The sequence below is a fragment of the Podarcis melisellensis genome (genome assembly GCF_964234715.1).
Source record: "Podarcis melisellensis genome assembly, chromosome: 2".
NCBI lineage: Eukaryota > Metazoa > Chordata > Lepidosauria > Squamata > Lacertidae > Podarcis > Podarcis melisellensis.
In genome coordinates this window covers 104533134-104556342 of record NC_138529.1, presented here as the reverse complement: position 1 = coordinate 104556342, position 23209 = coordinate 104533134, and the positions used below count along the sequence as shown (strand labels likewise).

Genomic DNA, 23209 nt, shown 5'->3' with positions numbered 1-23209 from the left:
CTGGAGAGCCACAGATGCCCCCTGCAGGCTGTACTCAGAGGAGATTGGAGAGCTACCAGCCAGTTGGGGAGGGAGATGACTGTTCTGCGTGACTTGTTTTGGAACAGAAGAGCTTAGTGGGAGTGGTGACAGTTGCAAGGTTCTCCAATTGTAATGGACCATCCTCGCAAGGCACACACACAGTGTGCCACAATTGAGGCCACCATCCATTTTGCCAGCAGTGCTTGTGGAATGACTCAGTGCCACAACATATCAGGGCATTGCCAGAACCACAGTTAAAGCAAGCAAACAGCAAACCATGACATCACACCATGGTTTGTTATCAGGAACCAGACCATAGCTTTTTTTGTTTTTAAAGAAGAGTTTAATTGAACAAAATGAAAAGGCCTGTTGTATAATTATAGGTAAAGGTAAAGTGACCCCTGACCATTAGGTCCAGTAGTGGCCGACTCTGGGGTTGCGCACTCATCTCGCTTTATTGGCCGAGGGAGCCGGCGTACAGCTTCCGGGCCATGTGGCCAGCATGACTAAGCCTCTTCTGGCGAACCAGAGCAGCACACGGAAACACCGTTTACCTTCCTGCTGGAGCGGTACCTATTTATCTACTTGCACTTTGATGTGCTTTCAAACTGCTATTATTATATAATTGTATAATTGTATAATTATAAAAGCTAACAATTACATTTCCATATACAGTCGTACCTTGGTTCCCGAACGTAATCCATTCCAGAAGTCCATTCGACTTCTAAAACGTTCAAAAACCAAAGCGCAGCTTCCGATTGGCTGCAGGAACTTCCTACACTCAAGCGGAAGCCGCGTCGGACATTCGGCTTCTGAAAAATGTTCGGAAACTGGAACACACTCTCTCAGCGTTCGGGAGCCAAAATGTACGAGTACGAAGGTGTTCGAGAACCAAGATACGACTGTATACTTATCTAACGTTTAAGTAATCTTATCCAAAAATAATAATAAAGTAACCAAACCATAGGTAGTCTGCTAGACTGGGCTCGGACGTTCAAGCAAGCTACGCCTAGGCCAGGCAAACCATGGCTTAGCATTATGCGGACGTCATTTGGATCATGCTCAGCAAATTCAGCTGTGTGCTTTCTGGGCAGGGGGAACCTTGCCTGACATTCTGGAAGCATCCACTTTTGTGCCAGATAATCTTCTCTGTCTGTTTGCTTACGGACGAGCACTTGACTGGAGAGAAAAAGGTCTTCTCTCCCTTTTAGGGCAGTCTAAGGTCTCCGTTCTGTTTTCCTGTATACGTATCTCTGCAGGTGCAGCCGTCGCTCTGAGTGCTCCAGGTTTAAAGTGAGTGAGCAGTGGCTGTGGGGCTTTGAGTCCACCCAACAATGTCTCTCCGTCCAGTCTCTGAGCCCGGCCAACATCAGCAGAGAAGAACAGAAAAACGTGAGCTATTATGATGAGTACAATGTCTCTCTCCGCCTTAGCCCTGCCATGCCCCCATTTTGGAAGACTGTGAAGTTATTTGTGAAGGGGGTTGGGAAGTTGTTTGTGCTTTTCACTGCCGCCGCGTGTGCAGTAGCTGTTTAATAAATATATTGAATAAACATTCACAAACTTTTTATTGATAATAATCAGCTAAATAGTTTGAGGATCTATACAACTGTATAACATGCAGAAAACAGCATTTTTAGAGAAATCAAAGACTGGAACTGAGGGAAGTTGGGGGATGGGGGTGGGTGGGTTCTGTGGGGGGAGGGAGGAAAAATGGGGGGAAATAAGGATGATATGTTTCTGGATAATACGTTTTGTTTTAATTTTCAATAAATAGTTGAATAAATAGTTCAATAAAAAATAGTCTGGGAGCCTATGTGGCTGATGTACCGTAGCATCTTGTTTGCAAGAGCATGTTCATCTCGTGCATTTATGTGGTTCCCCAGGCAAGCGCAGAATCTGGCGTCTGGGAGAACAATGCATTCCTTTTATTTTGTATTAAACAAAGTATGTCGTCCTCACAGTTCCAGAAAACGCGCCTTGGAAACAAAGCCTTTGGTGTTTGCGTGATACTTTAAGTTTGCATATTTTGAGGAGGATTTTTTTTAAAAATAATAATAATCTGCAGATAAAAAGAGTTAGTAGAAAAATGTTGCGAGCTCTTGAGAACCAGTACTTAATGTGTTCTACTCACCTACCTTTTCATGACCCTGTTCTTTCCATCACGCACCGCCCCCCCAATTCTCCTTCAGTTTCAGAAGGTGAGATAATGCTAATTAGAGGAGAGTCTTCCTTAAGACGGCAAGGTATTGAACTGTCGGTTCTCTTGTTTGGCAGGTATTCCTCACTCTTTCGGATTTGCCAGCCCTGCGGGACGGAGAGTCCTACACGTGTTTCTTTGAAGAGTATGAGAGCCCAGCAGTGCCAATGGGGTCAGGCATCATGTGTCTTTCACCAGATCCCAGCCATGCGCCAGTTTTGAAAGCAGGCACAGGTAAGTGCCAGGATAGATAGATTAGATAGATAGATAGATAGATAGATAGATAGATTAGATTAGATAGATGATAGATAGATATATAGATTAGATTAGATAGATGATAGATAGATAGATAGATAGATAGATAGATAGATAGATGATAGATAGATAAAGGTAAAGGGACCCCTGACCATTAGATCCAGTTGCGGACGACTCTGGGGTTGCGGCGCTCATCTCGCTTTACTGGCTGAGGGAGCCAGTGTACAGCTTCCGGGTCATGTGGCCAGCATGACTAAGCCGCTTCTGGCGAACCAGAGCAGCACACAGAAACGCCGTTTACCTTCCCGCCAGAGGGGTACCTATTAATCTACTTGCACTTTGACATGCTTTCGAACTGCTAGGTGGGCGAGAGCAGGGACCAAGCAACGGGAGCTCACCCCGTTGCGGGGATTCGAACTGCTGACCTTCTGATCGGCAAGTCCTAGGCTCTGGTTAACCCACAGCACCACCCGCATCCCATAGATAGATAGATACATAGATAGATATAAAAGCCACAGTGTGTGCATGGTGTGAGTGTTTCATGAAGGCAAGTGGGCCATTTCTCAGGGTCTGAAGCTGCCTGGAGTTGTTTATTGAATTTATATTCCTCCCCAAGGAGTCCAGGGTGACACACAGATGCACCGTTTAAAGCAAAGGCATAGCGGACATTCTAAAACAGATTAGAACATTGACACAACAGATTAAAACATTTGATTAAACACGGCATTTTTATAGGGGGAGTCCTTTGTGAAGCGATCCGAACCTTGGTGCTCTTATCAGTTTGTTGCTTTTTCAAATGTCTTTTCCCATCTGGCCACTTGTTGCTTCGTTAGTCTTTTCCCACTTTCTTTTCCCTTCATCCACGCCGGGAGAGAGACTGCTTTTCTCTTCCCAGCCGTCTCTCCCTCTCCGTTGACCCCCGTCGCTGCTCCCTTGCCAAGATCCCATGTGATCCCTGCCAAAAAATCTCATGAGCCTTGACCTCCCCCCCACTCCTCCTCCTCCTCCTCCTCCTTCTCTGCCAATGCACTATTTTGCGACTGGAGTGCCTGCCCTAGCTTGAGTCGGGAATAAACACCCCCTGCGTCAGATGATGCTGAGAGACATTTGTTCCTGCAATCTGATCAATCACACGTCCTTATTTTAGTAAGACGTGCAGGTTTTTTTCTTACGTAAAAAGAAGATCTGAAGAAAACTACAAAATTTATTCTTCAAGTGGAGGATTTGCAGAATGTGGCTTCCCTGCTTTAAAAAAAAAATCTGTTATCAACTAGAATCTTTGACTGTTCCATTAGACACACATTTCTCTCTCTTTTCCCATTATCTGAATAGGATGCTGCCGAACTGTGTTTTGAGGGATGCCTTTTTTCTTTCCATTTCCAGACCACGTAACCATCCAGTTGATGGTGCGCTTCAACGACGTCTTCATTACCTCAACGCCTTTCTCCTTCTACGACTGCAGGGCGGTGGCTCTTCTGAGGAAATCGGCACCGTGAGTCCCGCCTGTTTCCACATTATCGCAGCAGGCATCAGATTTGATGGGGCCTACTCAACCTTGTTCTTGTGTTGTCGTTTTCAGGTGCCAGGGATGTGTGAGCAGCCACTGGGGATGCAATTGGTGCGTCCACCAGCACCTCTGTACGCATAAAGATGCCTGTGAAAAAGGAACCGTTATCTACAATGAGAGGGTGTGTGTCTTTCGTAGCTCTCGTCTGCTGATTGGTCTGCTGCTAGTTCCTGTCAGATGACGTCCCGGTAGCCAGAGGGCAGCCATTTTGAAGCCCTAGTATTCAGGGCACCAAGAGAGTGGGCCTCTAGAACTTTCCGTGCTCTAGAAAATGTCCTGGGCAATTTGCGGTGCTTCTAGATGTTGCTGGACTACGACTTCCATTGTCCCTGGACATTGACCGTGGTGACTGGGGCTGATGGGAGTTGAAGTTCAGCGGCATCTGGAGGACCAGAGGTTCCTCACATGTGCTCTAGAGAGTATGTGGGTGGCTCCAACAGAAGGTGCTCATCTAGGATGAAGGTAGCTGCCCCAGGACCATGAAAATGAGTAACCCAAGTTCCCTTTGCTCAAGTGAACAATTTATTCCCTGTAGAAGAGGGGCGGGAAATCTGCCCTGTATAGGGAAGCTGCTGCTGCTGCTTCTTCTATTTTATTTTTTATTTTGACAAAGTAATAATAAATAGAAATAAAAATGTGCACCCCAACCCCTGAGACAATTCCATTGTAACTATCCAACCTCCCAAAATTGCGATGGTTTGACCCCTTTCCATTTTAACAGTACAAATTCTCCAAACAGCTTCCATATCTCCTCAAAAATCATTTCTCCTGCATATTCCCCGTCTTACCTTAATGGCACATGGTAGTCTTTAATAACTATATCCCACACCTCTTTATACCATTCTTTCATTTTATATTCACCTTGCCCCTTCCACTTCCTAGATATAATAACTCGTGCAGCTGTCAATACATTTGTGAGCAAGTCCTTCATAGCCTGAGAATACAGTGGTACCTTAGGTTAAGTACTTAATTCTTTCCGGAGGTCCGTTCTTAACCTGAAACTGTTTTTAACCTGAAGCACCACTTTAGCTAATGGGGCCTCCTGCTGCCACCGTGCTGCCAGAGCACGATTTCTGTTCTTATCCTGAATTAAAGTTCTTAACCTGAAGCACTATTTCTGGGTTAGCGGAGTCTGTAACCTGAAGCATATGTAACCTGAAGCGTATGTAACCCGAGGTACCACTGTATAGGAAAGCTTCTAATGTTTTATGGTGCTTTTTATATTTTGCTGGAAGCCACCCGAGTGGCTGGGACAACCCAGTCACATGGGTGGCTAATAATAATAATAATAATAATCCCTAACCATTAGGCATGATGGCTGGGGCTGATGGTAGTTCAGCAACACTTGAGGAGCCACAAGTTCCTTGTGCCAACTACATATCCTTCGCCTTAGCTCCCGTTTTGAATTCCTCTGAAAGCAGGGCAATCTGCCAGAGATCGGGCTTTGGGAGGAAAATGTGAGTGTCTGCAGCAGGGGAAGTAGCGCTTTGTGAAAATTCAGTCTGCTGAATTAGCTGTTGATAGCAGACCTGCTCTGAATTTAATCAGATATGTTCTGACCCACGGAAGCTTAAGCCACAATATATTTGTTAAATCTGCAGTGTGCCTCATAGAACGGTAGAGTTGGAAGGGACCACGAGGGTCATCTGGTTGAAGCCCCCTGCAACGCAGGAATCGTTTGCCCAACATGGGACTTGAACCCACGACCCTGGGGATAAGAGTCTCATGTTCTACCGACTGAGCTACAGGAGACTGTCCTTCTGGAAGCTCTTGCGCGGTGGAGAAACAAGAGGAGCTTTGCAGCATAGGGATAAGAAATAGACAGATACATAGTGGGGGAAAGACTGGGCTGTAGTGCGGTGGTGGAGCATGTGCTTTCGTGTACAGAAGCCCTTAGGTTCAATTTTCAGCAATTATAGAGACACTCTGGGGAGCCTCTGCCAGCCAGTGTAGGTAGAACAGTGGTCTGACTCACCACGAGGCCTTCACTTGTGAGGCCTGTTGAGGAAAAGTTGGAAGGGATGCCTGCTTGGCGAGGAGCCACTTCGTTCTCTTCCCACCCACAAGAGTCCAAAAACGGTTTCCTCCTATTGTTGTCTTCCTCTGGCCCTGACTGGCTGTCTCTTCTCTTCCCCTTTCCACCCCTCCAGGCTCTAATACCAGCCTTCACCCCATGGCCTTCTGCGGCCACCCCGGATGCAGCAGTGTCCCCCTCGTCTCCTCCGACCACGGCCACCGAACCCGCCGTGGTCCCAGCCACACCTGCGGCCACCTCCACTCCCAGTCCCACCACCATACCTGCCGTCCCCCTCACCACCCCGCCGGCAACTCCTGCCACGACCCCTCTGCCGCCAGAAACCCCCAGCCCCACGCATGCGCCAGCCCCGACCACGGACGGCCTCACTTCGCTGGGGACGGACGCTCCGACGCTGCCTCCGACCGACGTGCCTGCTACGGCCAGCCCTACCTCAGAGGTCGTCTCCAGTGCCCAGCCGGAGACCGAGGGCCCTGTGACACACTCTGAGCCGGTCCTTGGCCCCGAAGACTGGTCCACGTCCCCTCCTGCCACTGTGGCTGACGGCACCCTGTGGCCTCATGTGGAGGCCCAGACGCCTTCTCCCGATGCCGAAAACTTGACATCAGTTTCATCGGCTGCCCCTGAGGCCCTCACCTCTCCCGTCCCAACTTCCCTCGCCCCCAACCAGACAGGAAGCGCCCCCAACTCTTCGGCTGACTTGCGTCCGGAAGATCTGGAGACGGAGCTCGTGACTTCTGAGGCGCCGCCTGCTACGGGCTTTCCCGACTGGCCTCCGGGGGACAGCTCTGAACTCGAGGACAGTGCGGAATGGGTGGATTCTCTGCCGCCTGAGAATGGCACGTCCTTCTCCGCCTCCATCCTCCTCTCGGGCGACGGGGACTCCTCAGAGAGCGACGTCTCTGATATCCCCAGAATCCTCAACCCGGGCCTGGACTATCAGTACGACGCGCCGGGGTTTCTCGACTTGGTGAGTTCCAAGAACCTCAGGCATGAGGACTAGGAACTTGAGAACGGGAACTTTGCGAGGCAGGGAGCAACCTTTTGTTGATGTTGAAGGGTGTGTTCCCCTGGGGGGTGTCATCTGTCATGGGCCCCATGCACAATGGTGGGCAGGCATGGTTGGAGGCAAAACCAAAGGAGCATGAAATTAGGCCAAGGGCTGCACATTGTCTTAGGGCCACAGGTTGCCCAATCCTGCCTTAAAAGTATGCTGTGTTCAAACTATTTTTATTGCGGCCTTCGCCAGCCTCTGGCCCTCCTCTGTTGGCTGATGGGAGCACTTGGAGGACCCCATGTTGGTGAAGGATTATTTAAGGCCCGACAGACACAACTGCAGTACACATCTGCAGTCTGCCATGGAAACGTACCGTATTTTTCGCTCCATAAGATGCACCTGGCCATAAGACACACCTAGTTTTTAGAGGGTGTATGCATCCCAGGCTCCACTAAGAACTCCCTTTCATGAGCCACGTGGAGCGTGTGTGCGGCGCTTGCAGGCTTTTCCTCGAGGAGGGAGAAGGGCAGCCCGTCACTGCACTCGCTCCATGAGACGCACACACATTTCCCCTTACTTTTTAGGAGGGAAAAAGTGTGTCTTATAGAGTGAAAAATACGGTGTTTTAATGGTTCCCTAATCCACGGCCTTTCCAGCATGGTTGAAAGAGTCAGCCTCCTGTTTCATAGAGTCATGGAACTATAGAATTGGAAGGGACCCAACGGGTCATCTCATTCAAGCCCCTTCAATTTTCCAACGGTGCCGTAACATTTCTGACCCGCTGTCTTTCTTTTTCGGGCTGGAGGTTTTTTGGAGCAGCAGCAACAAAGCTGTGCGGGCAAATCTCTTCCTTACTACTTTCTGCCTCGCTTGTGTGCTTTCAGAATGAGGAGCTGAGCCAGGGACCGGAAGCCTGTCCCTGTGTGCGGGGCATTCAGGGGTCCTCGCTGATGCCCGTCAATGTGCAGAGAAAGATCACACTGATAGGGAGCAACTTCTACCTCTACCAGGTAAGCCTAGAGACTGAGCTCAGGCACTCGGGGGGAGGGGGGAGAGGCGGTGCTAAACCCTGCTTATGAAGATGCTTAGCGAAAGCTTTCAAAGGGAAGGGTTGCTGTTTCGTTGCTTTTCTTATAACTATTGGGCTTTATTCTTGTGTTTTTAATCTTGCGAAGCGCCCTGAGATCTTTTGATGAAGGGTGGTATATAAATCCAGTAAACATTATTATTATTATTATTATTATTATTATTATTATTATTATTATTATTATGCCACCCTCTACCCACAGGTATAATAATAATAGGTAAAGGTAAAGGGACCCCTGACCATTAGGTCCAGTCGTGGCCGACTCTGGGGTTGCGGCGCTCATCTCGCTTTATTGGCCGAGGGAGCCGGCATGCAGCTTCCGAGTCATGTGGCCAGCATGACTAAGCCGCTTCTGGCGAACCAGAGCAGCACACGGAAACGCCATTTACCTTTCCGCCGGAGCGGTACCTATTTATCTCCTTGCACTTTGACGTGCTTTTGAACTGCTAGGTGGGCAGGAGCAGGGACCAAGCAACAGGAGCTCACCCCGTCGCGGGGATTCGAACCGCCGACCTTCTGATCGGCAAGTCCTAGGCTCTGTGGTTTAACCCACAGCGCCACCCACGTCCCATAACAATAATACTATATTATTAATATTAATAATAGAAAACACCATATCAGAACTGGCCAAGAGAAAGGCGACATCCGGGATAAGAATAGGAAGCTGTTTTTCACTAAGTCGGACTGTTGGCCCAACTCACTCAATATTGCCAACACTGACTGGCAGCAGCTCTCTAGGGTTTCCGGCAGCGGACACACAGCCAGGCTTACCTGGAGATGCCAGGAATTGAACTTGGGACCTCCTGTGTGCAAAATATGTATTTATTTATTTATTTTATTTAATTTATATACCACTCTATACCCGGGGGTATGTCTCCTGCCACTGATCTGTCCTTAAGAGCTGATCCAATGCTGGGGCCCTGATTTTTAACCCTTGGATCCAAGGTAGAGACGCAGTGGCAGCAAATCTCTCCTGTTAAATGCAACTGTGAGCTGCGTGGAGGGATATTTGATACGTTCCGTCATCTAGAGAGACATAGCCCCGCCTGCCTTTGGCTTTGGCCCCGCCCACTCCTGGCATGCAGACCCCTCCCCCAACAAATTATCCTCAGCAGTAATAAAAGGAGCCCACCTGTGCCCTGAGCACCTGTGTGGATGAGCAGGAACAGCCCATCCCATTAAAAGATGCTAGAAGTGGGCCGAGGAGTTCGCGATCTGCGAATGCCTCTCTCCCAGAAGCTGCTTGCCTCTGCCACAGGACCATGCGTAGAGACACTGACATGGGGAATTGGCCATAGATGATGAAAGTGAACAGGGGTCACCCACACTTAGCACCGCAGCGAGGGTTCGTAGTGTTATGTACTGAAGTTCTCACCCTGGGCCAGCAGGGGGATACTGTAGATAGTTATGCAAATGAAGGATCGAAAGTGACGTTCAGTGATTGGATAGTTTTAGAAAGTTGCTACAGTAACGTTGTAGGTAAAGGTAAAGGTACCCCTGCCCGAACGGGCCAGTCTTGACCAGTGGCGTAGCGTGGGGGGTGCAGGGGGGCCGGCCGCACCGGGCGCAACATCTGGGGGTTAGGGTTAGGGGGCGCAAATCCACGGGTTGGGGGCGCAAATCCACGGGTTAGGGGGCACAAATTACTTGCCTTGCCCCGGGTGCTGACAACCCACGCTACGCCACTGGTCTTGACAGACTCTAGGGTTGTGCGCTCATCTCACTCTAGAGGCCGGGAGCCAGCGCTGTCCGCAGACACTTCTGGGTCACGTGGCCAGCGTGACAAAGCTGCTCTGGCGAACCGGCACCAGAGCAGCACATGGAAACGCCGTTTACCTTCCCGCCAGTAAGCGGTCCCTATTTATCTACTTGCACCCGGGGGTGCTTTCGAACTGCTAGGTTGGCAGGCGCTGGGACCGAGCGACGGGAGCGCACCCCGCCGCGGGGATTCGAACCGCCGACCTTTCGGTCGGCAAGTCCTAGGCGCTGAGGCTTTTACCCACAGCGCCACCCGCGTCCCTGCACAGTAACGTTGTACTGGAGCTCTATATAAGCAGGCTGGCTGAGCCCTTCAGCTCAGTTCTGTTCTGGCCTCTGAATAAACAAGAGCTGTTTGAAGAATCGCTGTGTCGTCTGATATGTTCACCCACAACTTAACATGTAGGATTCAGTCCCTGTGCTTCTTCCATCTTTTAAAAGGATAATCTATGGGAATATGAATGTGTGTTGGTCCTGGAAGGGAAGACCTTGAGCATGGAGGCGGATATCGAGCAAGACGAAACCAATCCATCCCTTTGCTACATCACATGCCAGCTGCACCAGGTAAGGCCTTCACGGAAGAGGAGCCTGTGCTCGAGTTGCCGTGAGTGCTGACCTCAGAATCTAAATAAAGGGGAGTAGTTATCACCTCATGTACACACAAAAAAAACCCCAAGAATAAACCCCAAATACCTGCACCTCCCCTCCTCAGAAGGAGGATGGAGAATCCCCAACATAGAACTATACTACATTGCCACATAATCCCATACATTCTAGAAAACGAGATGAAGCAATGTATACACCTAGAAATATATATAAAAATTGTCCAGTAGACCTTAGAGACCAACTTATGTTTGTTCTTGGTATGAGCTTTTGTGTGCATGTACACTTCTTCAGATGCCATGCACATGAAAGTTCATACCAAGAACAAACTTAGTTGGTCTCTTAAGGTGCTGCTGGAAAATATATTGTCACGGCCACCCAGGACGGGTCCCAGCTCACAAGAGACCTCACTCCGTTGCAGTTTATTTACAGGAAAAGTTTATTGAAGATTTCTGCTTCTCGTACAGTTCAGCATCGTGGCCGTACGTCTGTCACGTTAGACCGCTGAAGTCCCCTCTGACTCCTCCCCTCTTCCACACCAACTTAATAGCCTGGCTCTAGACCACCTCTTCCTCTCCTTTCTTTTCCGCAGGGTCTTCCTGCCCCCCTGGGTTCCCTCTCTCCGTGACTCGCCTGAGGCTGAATCCTCTGCCGCCTCTTCCCCCCTCCTTCTGGCTTTAGGGCCGGGCTCCTCCCCTGAGCTCTCTCCACTTCCGCGCGCCTCTACGTTTGAACTTGGCGCGCGTACGTTGCTGCTGACCTTTCTTTCGACCGCTACACCACCCCTTGTTCTGCTCTCCACCCTTTCCGGCTGAACACCTTGCTCCAACCCCCTTTCTCTGTTCTCTCCTAATCCTGCTCCCTCCGAGAGGCTGACGACTCCACCCCCTTTACTCCGTTCCGGCTGAGACGCCTCTTGCTGCGTCTGTCTTCCACTGGGCTCCTCTCCGCTTCTCCCTTCTCCTCCCTTTTGCTTGATTAAGGTAACCCCCTTTTGAGAATCCTCTGACTCGCTGCTCAGACTCGTGGATTCCCTCAGAATTCCGTCATCTTCTTCCTCATCCTTCTGCCCCTCCTCCCACTCGCTCTCCGTCTCCTCTGTCATCTCCTCCTCTCTCCCAGAAACCCTGACATCCATCCCCCCCTCGAAGCCCCCCCTTCCCCCCTCCCGCTCGCCGGGTGCAGGTTGAGGAAAACGTGGTTCTTCCGGGGTCGGTTCAGGATACAAGTTGTCCACTTCAACGTTCTCCTCTGTCATCTCCGTATATGTGTGTTCGAACTCGGGTTCCCCACCCACAGACATCACAGTCTCTTCCTCCATCACTGCTTCTCCTGGCGCTGCCTGCCAAGGACCTACCATCCATCTCTGACTCCATGCCTCCCTTGGCTGATCCACCCACCAACAAGGGCCTGTCTCCTCCCCCCCCAGCCTCGGATCCCTGGTCGGGCTTGTTTCGGGCGTATGGCCCTCGGGTGAGGAGAAACCCTCGAACGCGCTGTCTGACAAAGTGGGCGTGAAAAGCCAATCATCAAAATACTCCTCGGGCATGGGCTTGTGCGGAAAAAGTGCATGGAACTCCTCCTTCAACAGGGGTTCGTCCAACGCGTAACCCGGCACCCAGCTATTGGCAGAGGCCGGAGTGCCTTCCCTGGCTAGAAAATATTCAACTCCCTCCTCCCCCCATCTCGAGTCCAGTATCTCTGTGACCTCGTTAAGAGGTTCTGGTCTTGGCGATTCCCCCCCCTCAGGCGCCCTCCTACGTGGCTCTGGGAGTGCTCCTGACTCTTGAAACCTGTGTGGGGTTTTGTAGGGAGTGAGCACCGACCTATGAAAGACCGGGTGCACCCTGGAACCCTCCGGAAGGGCTAGACGAAAAGCCACCGGATTGATCTTAGCCTCAACTTGATATGGCCCTAGCTGCCTGTGTCCTAACTTCTTCTTGGCCAATGACCTGGCCGGCATCGCGTGGGCTGCTAACCACACCCAGTCCCCAATCTGGATGTCCTCTCCCGCCCTCCTGTGCTTATCGGCCTGCACCTTATACGCCTGTTTTGCCAGCTCCAAATGTCTCCGCAGCTCCTCGTGCACCTCTTGCAACTCCGCTGCAAACTGGTCGGCATCTTGAGGCCCCCCCCCTCCTGGTGCCGCAAATCTCGGGAAGGTTCTGGGATGACGGCCATTGTTCGCGAAGAAAGGCGTCACCCCGGTGGATGCGTGTTTCGTGTTGTTGTAGGCGAATTCAGCCATCGGCAGATAGTCCACCCACGCCGCAGGTCGCTGGTTGGCGTAGCACCGCAGGTACTGCTGCATGATCGCGTTGACCCTCTCCGCTTGACCGTTGGTTTGTGGATGTCTCGCCGATGTCAGGTTGATTTTGACGTGCAAGATGCCCAGAAGCTTTCGCCAGAAAGTGGAAACAAACTGGCGCCCCCTGTCGGACAAGACGGACTGCGGAAGTCCATGCACTCTGAAGACGTGATCGATGAAGAGCTTTGCGGTCTGTTCTGCCGTCGCCACCTTGGCACAAGGGATGAAATGCGCCATCTTGGTGAACAAGTCCACCACCACTAACACCGCCGTCTTACCTCTGGAGCTGGGCAGGTCCGTAACAAAGTCCAACGCTACCCTCTCCCACGGTTGCTGCGGTGTCTCCAGCGGTTCTAGCAATCCCGCCTGCTTCTGGTGCACTGGTTTGGACCTCTGGCAGATATCACACCTGGCGACGTAGTCCGCCACCTCTCCTCTCATCTGGGGCCACCAAAAGTCTCTAGCCACCAACTCCATCGTCTTCTCTTTGCCGAAATGGCCTGCACTAGGGGCGTCATGCAATTGTTGCAGAACCTTGGCTCGAAGATCGTCGGTGGGCACGTAAAGGGCACCCTTACGAGTCAAAAGTCCATCTTGCAATTGGAACTCATCGTTGTCTCGCGACCCTCCGCGTAGCTCCTCCATCTTGGACTGTGCAAACTGATCCCTTTGCAACGCGCGTCGCACCGCGTCCAGGTCGACTGCGATGGTAGCGCACGTCCACGCCTGCGGTGCGAAAATGTGCTTTGCTGCGATTGGAGCTGCTTCCTCCAAGTATTGCGGCTTTCGGGACAGCGCGTCTGCAATAACATTGGAGTCTCCTGGGATGTATTCTATTTTGAAGTCGAAATCCGCAAAGAACTCCGCCCAGCGCATGTGTCGCTGGGTCTGTAACTTAGCCGTCCGCCAATACTCTAAGTTCTTGTGATCCGTGCGGACTTGCACCGTGTGCTTGGCTCCTATTAAGAAGTGTCGCCACGCTTTGAAAGCTGCATGAATGGCCAACAACTCCCTGTCCCATATGGTATAATTGCGCTCCGTCTTGCTGAGCTTCCGGGAGTAGAACGCACCCGGTCTCCAGTTGCCTTGTGAATCCTCTTGCAAAAGAACGGCCCCAACCGCTCTGTCTGACGCATCGGTCTCTACCCGCATGGGTCTGCCGGGATTCACGTGGAGCAGCTGCTCTTCGGAGGCGAAAAGACCTTTAAGCGTCCGGAAGGACCGCTCCGCTTGTTCGGTCCAGACGAACTTCTTCTTCTTGGAACTGAGGGTGTCAGTGATAGCCGCCGTCGCGTTCGCAAAACCTTTAATAAACTTGCGGTAAAAATTGGCAAAGCCGATGAACCTCTGGACCTCTTTCCGATTTCGAGGGCTTTTCCAGTCCAACAGCGCTTGAACCTTAGCCCTGTCCATGGCCAGTCCCTCGTCGGACAACTTGTAGCCAAGGAAATCAACCTCTCTGACATCAAACTGGCATTTTTCCAACTTGGCGTACAACCTGTGGTCCTTCAGCCTCTGCAGGACCTCCCTCACGTCCTTATCGTGATCCTCCGGCGATTCCGAGAAAATCAGGATATCGTCGAGAAAGCAGACACACTTCTTGTAGAGGAGACCTGCTAGCACGTGGTGCATAAATGCTTGAAAAACGTGGCTGCCATTTTGGAGACCGAAAGGCATGACTCTGTATTCGTATGTGCCCAGAGGGGTGAACATGGCGGTCTTCCACTCATCTCCTTTCCGGATGCGGATGAGATTGTAAGCTCCACGTAGGTCCAGCTTGGTGAAAATCTTGCCCCTCCTGACGGTCGCTAAAAGGTCGTCAATCTTGGGCATGGGGAAAGCTTTGGGCTTAGTCAAGCTGTTTATGAACCTGTAATCCACTATAAGCCTTTTTTGGGGCGTGTTTTTCTTCTTCACAAAGAACACAGGGCTGCCACCCGCTGCTTTAGATTCCTGGATGAAACCTCGCTTGAGGTTATGGTCTATGAACTCCCGAAGCTCTTGCATCTCGTCTTCCGACATGGAGTACAGCTTGGCAGCAGGCAGTTGCGCCCCTGGCACTAAATCAATCGCGCAGTCGTAAGGTCTGTGAGGCGGCAACTTGTCAGCTTCCTTCTCACAGAAAACCTCCAAGAAGTCCTGGTACTTGTGAGGCACTGTTTGCACCATACCCAGATGCAACTGCTGCTCGGCTTCTCCTCCCTGATCGGTCTGAAAGCAATGCTGAGCACAATACGATGAACAAAAGGTGATCTGCCGCTGGTACCACGCAACCGCGGGACTGTGCCTCTCCAGCCAACTCATGCCTAACACGATGGGTGTGTCCGATAAGTGGGTGACATTGAAACTAATAAGTTCTCGATGGTTGCCAATCTGCATCATCATGGGAGGGGTTTGCTGCACCACTTGCCCCCCCAGCAACTTCCTGCCGTCTACCGTGACCACGTTTAGAGGCGTCGTTGCAGGCAGGAGCGCCATGTTGTGCTGCTTAACGAACTGCAGTCCCACGAAGTCGGCGTTGCTTCCCGAATCGATCGTTATTGGAACCTCGAGGAGTCTCCCATCAGGCAACTGGAGTGTTGCTGTGAGCAGAACTGCCGGTCTGGGAGGCAAAGGGTCCACGCTCTGCAGTGATGCTGGGGGCTTGTCTACAGATCCGCCTGGCTGAGCCCCAGTAGCTCTGCTTCCAGCCAGGCACTGTCGTTTCCCTGAAGCTGCTCCCCTGGTTGCACCTCTGCTGTTACAGTTGCCAGTGCTGCAGTGTGCTTCTGGAGCCTCTGGGGGCACTCTTTCGCCATATGGTGCGCACTGTCACAGATGTAACACTTCCTGGTTCCTCTAGGAGGCTTCGCTTTGGCTGCACCAGGGACAGGGCTCTGGGATGGCTTCTGAGCCCTAGCACCACCAATCTCCATTGGCTCCTCGCTGTCCTTCCCCATTGGCGAGGGGTGCGCACGGCTGAAATCCCTGTGCACAAAAGGGAGAGTCCTCGCTTGCGCACGCGCTTGGGGCCCGTCCTCCTCGTGCCACGGACGTCCCTCATGTCGAATTCCAATAGCTAAAGCCCGTTGCACCACGTCTTCTAGGGTCTGGGGTCTGTCCCCCCTAGCGATCTCATCCTTGATGGGGGGGCTCAATCCCTCCCAAAAAAGATCTCTGACCGGCTTACTGTCCTTTGGCCAATCTAAGGCGGTGAGCAATGCAAAAAATTTAGAGTGGTATTGGCGCACAGTCGCTTTCCCCTGCCTCAGCCCGTGCATTTGACGGCGCGCAATGTCCACATCCACAGAGGATTGAAAACAAGAATCCATCGCTTTGATGAACGCAGTTGAATTGCGACGGGCCGGTCCATCTTCGCGCCACAGATTGCGTAGCCAAGCCCTGGCCTCCCCATGCAGGTGCGAAACAATGAACCCCACTTTCTCCTCCTCATCTTTAAAATCGTGACGGAGTAAATGCAGTGCATATACGACGTCCGCTCTGAAATTGGGATAGTCTTGCAAGTTGCCATTAAAATGCGGAACCAGGGCACCCCCCCTCCGTCCAAGCGCAATGCCCTCCGCTCTGGAACCTGGGGCCCCCGCCCTGTCCGCGTGTTCCCACCTTGCCTGCAAATCCTGGCACGTCTTCTCCAAGTCGTCATTCTTCTTCTGCGAAGCAATGACTGCCGATGTGAGAGCGGTAACCTGATCCCGCAGTGCAACCAGCTGCTCCTCAGCGCTCATGGCTGCTCCCGTTCGTGAGCTTCGCAAAAAAATTTTTTTGCTTTCTGAGAGGGGACTTACTGTCACGGCCACCCAGGACGGGTCCCAGCTCACAAGAGACCTCACTCCGTTGCAGTTTATTTACAGGAAAAGTTTATTGAAGATTTCTGCTTCTCGTACAGTTCAGCATCGTGGCCGTACGTCTGTCACGTTAGACCGCTGAAGTCCCCTCTGACTCCTCCCCTCTTCCACACCAACTTAATAGCCTGGCTCTAGACCACCTCTTCCTCTCCTTTCTTTTCCGCAGGGTCTTCCTGCCCCCCTGGGTTCCCTCTCTCCGTGACTCGCCTGAGGCTGAATCCTCTGCCGCCTCTTCCCCCCTCCTTCTGGCTTTAGGGCCGGGCTCCTCCCCTGAGCTCTCTCCACTTCCGCGCGCCTCTACGTTTGAACTTGGCGCGCGTACGTTGCTGCTGACCTTTCTTTCGACCGCTACACCACCCCTTGTTCTGCTCTCCACCCTTTCCGGCTGAACACCTTGCTCCAACCCCCTTTCTCTGTTCTCTCCTAATCCTGCTCCCTCCGAGAGGCTGACGACTCCACCCCCTTTACTCCGTTCCGGCTGAGACGCCTCTTGCTGCGTCTGTCTTCCACTGGGCTCCTCTCCGCTTCTCCCTTCTCCTCCCTTTTGCTTGATTAAGGTAACCCCCTTTTGAGAATCCTCTGACTCGCTGCTCAGACTCGTGGATTCCCTCAGAATTCCGTCATCTTCTTCCTCATCCTTCTGCCCCTCCTCCCACTCGCTCTCCGTCTCCTCTGTCATCTCCTCCTCTCTCCCAGAAACCCTGACATATATATATATATTTCTACTGTGTCAGACCAACACGGCTACCTACCTGAACTTGTACACCCAGAGATTCTTCATAAAAGACCATGAATGTTTAGGGACTGGGTGGAATGACCAATGGAGGAAGGATTTCTGGAGAGAGAAGGAGCCAATTCTCAGCGGGTCCCAGCCAGGTCGATGGAGTGGCCCATCCTCTCTCCCTTTGATGCAGCTGGTCGGGATATTAAAAAGAAATCAGGAGATCAGTCTAAAGTCACATTTTTAGAAGCCCCAATTGAAACAGCAGTGGTAAAACTAGCAGGAAAGCAATTTTTAAAAAGCCCACCCAGAAAGTCATCCTCTGAAGGCCTGTTGAAATGATGATTTTATTAAACCCACCCAAAAGCAGGAAGAGGGACCACCAGACCTCTACAAGGAGGAGGCTCTTCATAATTGTACAAGGTCTCCCTCTGCCTGCTAATGCCGCAGCATCTGGAGGTCCAAGAAAAATAATATTCTCTTATTAAAACCTTCTGAAGGCAAGCTTACGATTTTCACAGCTGAACTATCCCCCCTTCCCTTATTTTGTTAAGGCAATCCTGCATTGCATGGAGCGGTGACTCTCCCAGCTCTGTGTAATGCCGATTTATTTGTTTATTTGCCTTTGGTCTCTCTTTCAGTACAGCTACTCAGCCCCCCAGCTGGAGTTCAGCGCTGTGATTTTCGTGCAGCGGAAGAGGCGCCTGCGTGTGGACAGCGTCGATGATCTCCACGGTACAGGAAAAGGGGCACGGGGAGCATCGTGGGGGTTCTGGAGCTGGTAAAAGGGGGAGACAGGGAATCACTGCAGCTTTCGGTCAGTCTTCCCCAACCTGGTGCCCTCCAGGTGTTTTGAGCTGCAACTGCAATCATCTCCACCTTAGCACAGCAGCCGTGGCCGCGGCCAGTGGGAGTTGCAGCCTAGTTGCAGATCCAGTTGTGTCGTGCTCCGCCGTTAGGCAAACTGGGGCGGCTGTCTCAGGTGGCAGAAAGCGCCCCCTAGTGGCAGCCCTGTGTAGAAGCAGCGCCAGTGTCTCATGCAATCCTGCCCCAAATTGGCACCGGTGCCAGTGCTGCTTCTGCACCAGGGGCAGAGGCTACAAGGAGCGTGGAGAAGCTGTGCCGGCAGTGATAGGTACAGCAGCAGGAGTGGATGCTGGACAAGGTGAAACAGGACATGTTTCCCTTGCCCTACAATGCAGGAATCACAGCTAAAGCATCCCTGCCACCCGACCTCTGCTTAAAAACCTCCAAGGAAGGAGAGTCCACCACCTCCCGAGGGAGTCCGTTCCACTGTCGGAAGAGTCTTCCTGGTGTTTAGCCAGAATCTCTTGTCATTTGAATCCATGGAGTCCTGCCTTCTGGGGCGAGCAAAGCAGGAGCGAAGGAATGTGATACCCCTATACCTGGGCTTCTTTTATGCCCCTTTGTCTACATAGCCTAATTTCTGCATCCAGAGGACTGTGCTAGCAGGGACTCACCTGTGCCTCTCTCTCTCTCTCATTCTCCACAGTGACCCTGTACAATTGTTCTGTGGGGCACTTGGACTGCAGCCGCTGCCAGACGGCCGATGCCAAGTACGGCTGCGTGTGGTGCAGTGGGGAGCAGCCCAGCTGCCTGTTCCGCGACTCCTGCAAAGAAGATGTGGCGGACACATGCCCGGCTCCCCTGATTCACGCCGTGAGTAACAGTGCGGTGGGGCGGGAGCCAGGCGTTTGTCGGAGAAACCCGGGAGGGATCCAGGATGGTCCCAAGTGGCCCGACGAGGGTAGCCAAGGTTGCGATTGAAGTGGTGGGCGGCTACTTTCGACGTGGCGAATTTGATGTGCGGGAAAGCAGCTGGCTCTCTCTGCAGAGGGAGAATGGCATGAAACCCCACCCGTTTTGTGCAGCCTGGCATTTAGGAGCATAGGCGGCTGCCTCGTTTCAGCCAAACTTTGTCCCACCTAGATGTTATGGACTGGCTGGATGCAGAGGAGAGGTGGGAGCCAACAGCTGGGGAAACGCCAAGAGAGGAAGGCTCAGAGCCAGGGGAATGGTGGTGTGACGATGATGAGTGGCCGAGGGAGAAGAGGGAGCAGACTGGGAGGAGGAGGTGTCAGAAGCTGAAGGGGCGACAGGGTTTAGTGAGCAGGAAGAGGCTGTGGTAGAGAGCAGTTCAGGATCAGAGGCAGAAGCGGAGGCTGGGGAGGAGGAGGGCCAAGAGGCAGAGATGAGTCAGGCTGGTGAAGAAGCCAGGGTGTCCCCACCTCCTGCTGTGACCAGCTCGCCTCCACCCGGTCTCCCAGAACCCACAGGGTTATGAAGAGAGTGGAGCAGAGACAGGCAAGGAACCAGAGTCTCAGATTGCTTGGGAAGGACCTGGGGGGGGAGGCGACTTAAGAGAGCTGTGGTCCTCGCAACTGCCTCATTGGGGCATGACGTAGTGGGAAGAGCTGCTGGGCTCACTAGACCTGAGGGGTTTAGTTTCTTTGAATAAACCTCATTGACACCTTGAGAGTTATTGCTGACCTGCCTTATAGTGTCCTGGGAATAGTGACTTTTGTGATTCCAGCCCATCAGGTATCATGGAGTGAATGAGACAACATCGCAATGGCACTACACAGATTGGGAGGCATTGCTCTCACTTAGGGCTAACAAAGCTAATTATGTGCGATGGTGATACTTCCTTTCAGGGGGTGATCCCAGCCAATCAGGGACCACATGCCGAATGGAATTTCATCACAATAGCCAGTCAAATTTGGCTACTACCTGATTATGTCACAAGGTGCAAAGGATGCCAAGTTAGAATGGGGGCAGTGTTGGCTGAATTAGCAAGCACTTTCAAGTCTTCCCTCATTGGTCACCAAAAGAATTGCTGCTTTAAGAAGCTGCGGAAAAAATTCACAAAAGTCCACCCTCTTTTCAGCTCAGTCCAATGCACTGTTTTATGAAGGGCGGTGCTAACTCTTGGGTTCAGGAAGCTGAGTCCGGTGTACAAAGCACATGTGCAAAATATAATTTATGAAGAGCAGCCTCATAAGTATTTTTTGCCTGCAGAATGAATGTGGGGCAGGATAAGAGACCTGCTCATGTGGATTTATCACGAGAAGCATCTCTGAGACCCTGTAACCAGGGAATGGTTCCCCCAACTCCCTGGTGTGTTTGCAAGGGATTATAGCAGAAGTAACCTTGAAGAGAGGAATCAATACCATTTAAATTTTAAAAGAAGGGCAATCTTTGCAGAGGAAGTAGGTCTTGGAAGATGAACTTCGGCAGAGGCTTAATGAATAGAGGGCAGAGTGGAGGTGAAGGCTCTGGAGAGCAGCGCAGAGACAAAACACGGAGAGCGTGGGAGAGGAAGATGAAAGGCAGAGGCGCCTGTGCTGGAGATAAGCTCATGCTGATAGTAAGAGATGAGAAGAGTAATGTAGGGCACAGAAGTGGAGAATTTTAAGCATTAATGTTTGAGTCCTGAAAAGCTGGCAATAGAAATGTTAACATGTGAGCCTTCCTGTAGGCTGACATCATTTCCCAAGGTCTTTTTCTTTGCCGCACCACCAAAAGAGGTTTAATTAGTGGGAACGTGGGGCAGGGCCTATTGGTTTGGAAGCTCCCTAGTTTTAAGATTCCCTTCCCTATTGTAATGGTTATAGGGGTTGCTCGTGCGTAAGTTGCCGCCACTCCTGGCTAGGTTGCCTGGTTAAACCTTTTCTGTCTGGACAGCCCTTCACTTCGTGGCTGTTTCAGTCACTAGCAGAATCCGTCAGTGGGCGTTTCTTGAACCTCTTCCAGCAAAGAAGTTCTTTGACGCCAAGTCTCCGCCTACTCTCCCTGCACGGAAGTCTTCTGCGCAGGGTGGGTGTGGGCAGCGGAGGACCCATGCTCTCCCCGCTGGTCTCCGGCGAGGAGTCCTGGAGCCCCCTCGCCGATTCCCCCATCTGCCCCCCTTTATCCCTGGTGTTACGCTGATTTCCTTCCCCAGCCGATGAGCTGCCTCTCTCCCTGCTGGGCCCTTCTCCAGCATCGCTTGGGAGCCTTGCCTCCGCCTCTGGCTCCGATGGCAGTTCCCTGACACCTATGGAGGTTAATTTTTTTAAAAAACCTGGCACCAAAAACATCTGCATTCTCCCTGGCTCTTAATTTGACATGGGTGGTTTTCACTCTGTCCTTCTCAGGTTTATCCCTTAACTGGGCTGGTTGAAGGGGGTACCAGAATCACCATCACTGGCTCAAACCTTGGTCAGAAGCACCAGGACATTGCTGGGAGAGTCACCGTGGCCGGAATCCCCTGTGAGGTCGATGCTCTGGTGTACGAGATCTCCAGCAGGTAAGTGGCTTTCCCAGGGGTTCCCAGGAGGGAGCTGATACTTAGCTCTCCATCATCACCTAGGCAGCAACAGGTGGAAATTTCCATTCTCCCCCCCCCTTAAAAAAAGATAGCAGTGCTTTGGGAAAGAAAATCCTCTCTCTTCAAGCCAGATCCTCCTAATTCCACTGCGTTGGCATTGAATGGTAGCTTTGGCACAAGCAGCTTCTTCCGAGGATCAGTCCCAGAGAGGAAAGGCAGGCTAAAAGACTGCAGGACAGGTGTTGGGTGGAAGGAAACAGGAACTGACAGGTTCAAGGAAGTGTAAGATATATACCGTCAAGAAACCCCAAACCCCACCTTTGGAGAAGCTTTCGGGCAGCCTTCTAATGCCTTCTGGCCAATAAGGGGGCAGAACTGCCAAATTACTCTCAGCACTCTTGGTTGGCTGGTTGTAAGTTGCTTCGGGTTGCCTTGGGCGAGATAAAACGAGTAACAAATTCAATTATTATTATTAATAAGAGTAATAGTAGCGCTGCCTTGCGCCATGTTAATTGGGCAAGGTTGACACCCGATTATCCTGCGATTCACTCCCCATTGATTTGCCTACCTCCTAATCTCCTGTTCCTGAAGTTGCATTTCGGAGAAAGAAATCTGCAAAAAAGTCTTAGCAGAGAAGCCTTGATAGTTGACGCTGTTAGCTACCAAAGGGAAAAAGAGGGAGGGAGGTTTAGCAGTGGTGCCCAAACTTTTCTCAAACAGGGCCAGATTTGATGAAGTGGACATCCGTGAGGGCCAACAAAAGTTGTTCAGCTCTTTTTAGGATTTCCCCCCAAAGTTGTTCACCTTTTTTTAGTATTGAAGATGTTCAGCTTTTTTTAGGGTTTAAGTTGTTGAGCATTTTATGATTTTACCCTAATAAATAAACTGCTGGGGGGGCGAATTAGGCCCCCCAAACAGATTTTAGACATGCCTGGTTTATAGGGTTAACAAAACAACAAACAACAAACCTATGGTCACGTAAAGCATCCTCAATAAACACACGAGACGTAATCGGCTGTGTTCTTAGATAAATAAGGTATACTATTCATTGTATCAAATTTCAACAGAAGTGACTTACAAAGTTCAACAAACGAACAAAGCAGAAGACCCAGTGGATCAGATCATTCTCTAGTCAGTTCATGCATAAGGTTCCATCCGTGTAATGGTGTCTATTCCACCTGTCTGTTCATAAAGTCCAAAAAAAATCCACATGAAAGGTTGTTACAGTTCCACAAAATCCTTTCACAGAGTCTAACGGGACTGTAACAACCTTTCATGTCCTTCACAACCTTTAGCCCCATTAGCTAAAGTGGTGCTTCAGGTTAAGAACAGTTTCAGGTTAAGAACGGACCTCCAGAACGAATTAAGTACTTAACCTGAGGTACCACTGTACTTCTGTTGGAATTTGATACACTGGTTTATAGGGTTGGCAGGTGCGTCTCATCGAACATTAACAGTGTGGCATGGTTCTGGTCCGTTCTG

The 23209-nt window shown here is 51.3% G+C and overlaps 1 protein-coding gene across 2 annotated transcripts in view; it reads left to right on the top strand.

Moving 5' to 3' along the window:
• Positions 1 to 23209, top strand: part of PLXNB1 (plexin B1) — a 158876-nt gene that overhangs the window by 86513 nt on the left and 49154 nt on the right. For both annotated transcript variants that reach the window (XM_081901288.1, XM_081901287.1), the window contains 10 exons: positions 1281 to 1413; positions 2299 to 2455; positions 3860 to 3968; positions 4056 to 4164; positions 6194 to 7048; positions 7960 to 8085; positions 10362 to 10484; positions 18039 to 18132; positions 18911 to 19077; positions 21555 to 21706. In XM_081901288.1, coding sequence (XP_081757414.1) covers positions 1281 to 1413; positions 2299 to 2455; positions 3860 to 3968; positions 4056 to 4164; positions 6194 to 7048; positions 7960 to 8085; positions 10362 to 10484; positions 18039 to 18132; positions 18911 to 19077; positions 21555 to 21706 — 2025 coding nt within the window. The remainder of the gene's footprint in view (positions 1 to 1280; positions 1414 to 2298; positions 2456 to 3859; positions 3969 to 4055; positions 4165 to 6193; positions 7049 to 7959; positions 8086 to 10361; positions 10485 to 18038; positions 18133 to 18910; positions 19078 to 21554; positions 21707 to 23209) is intronic.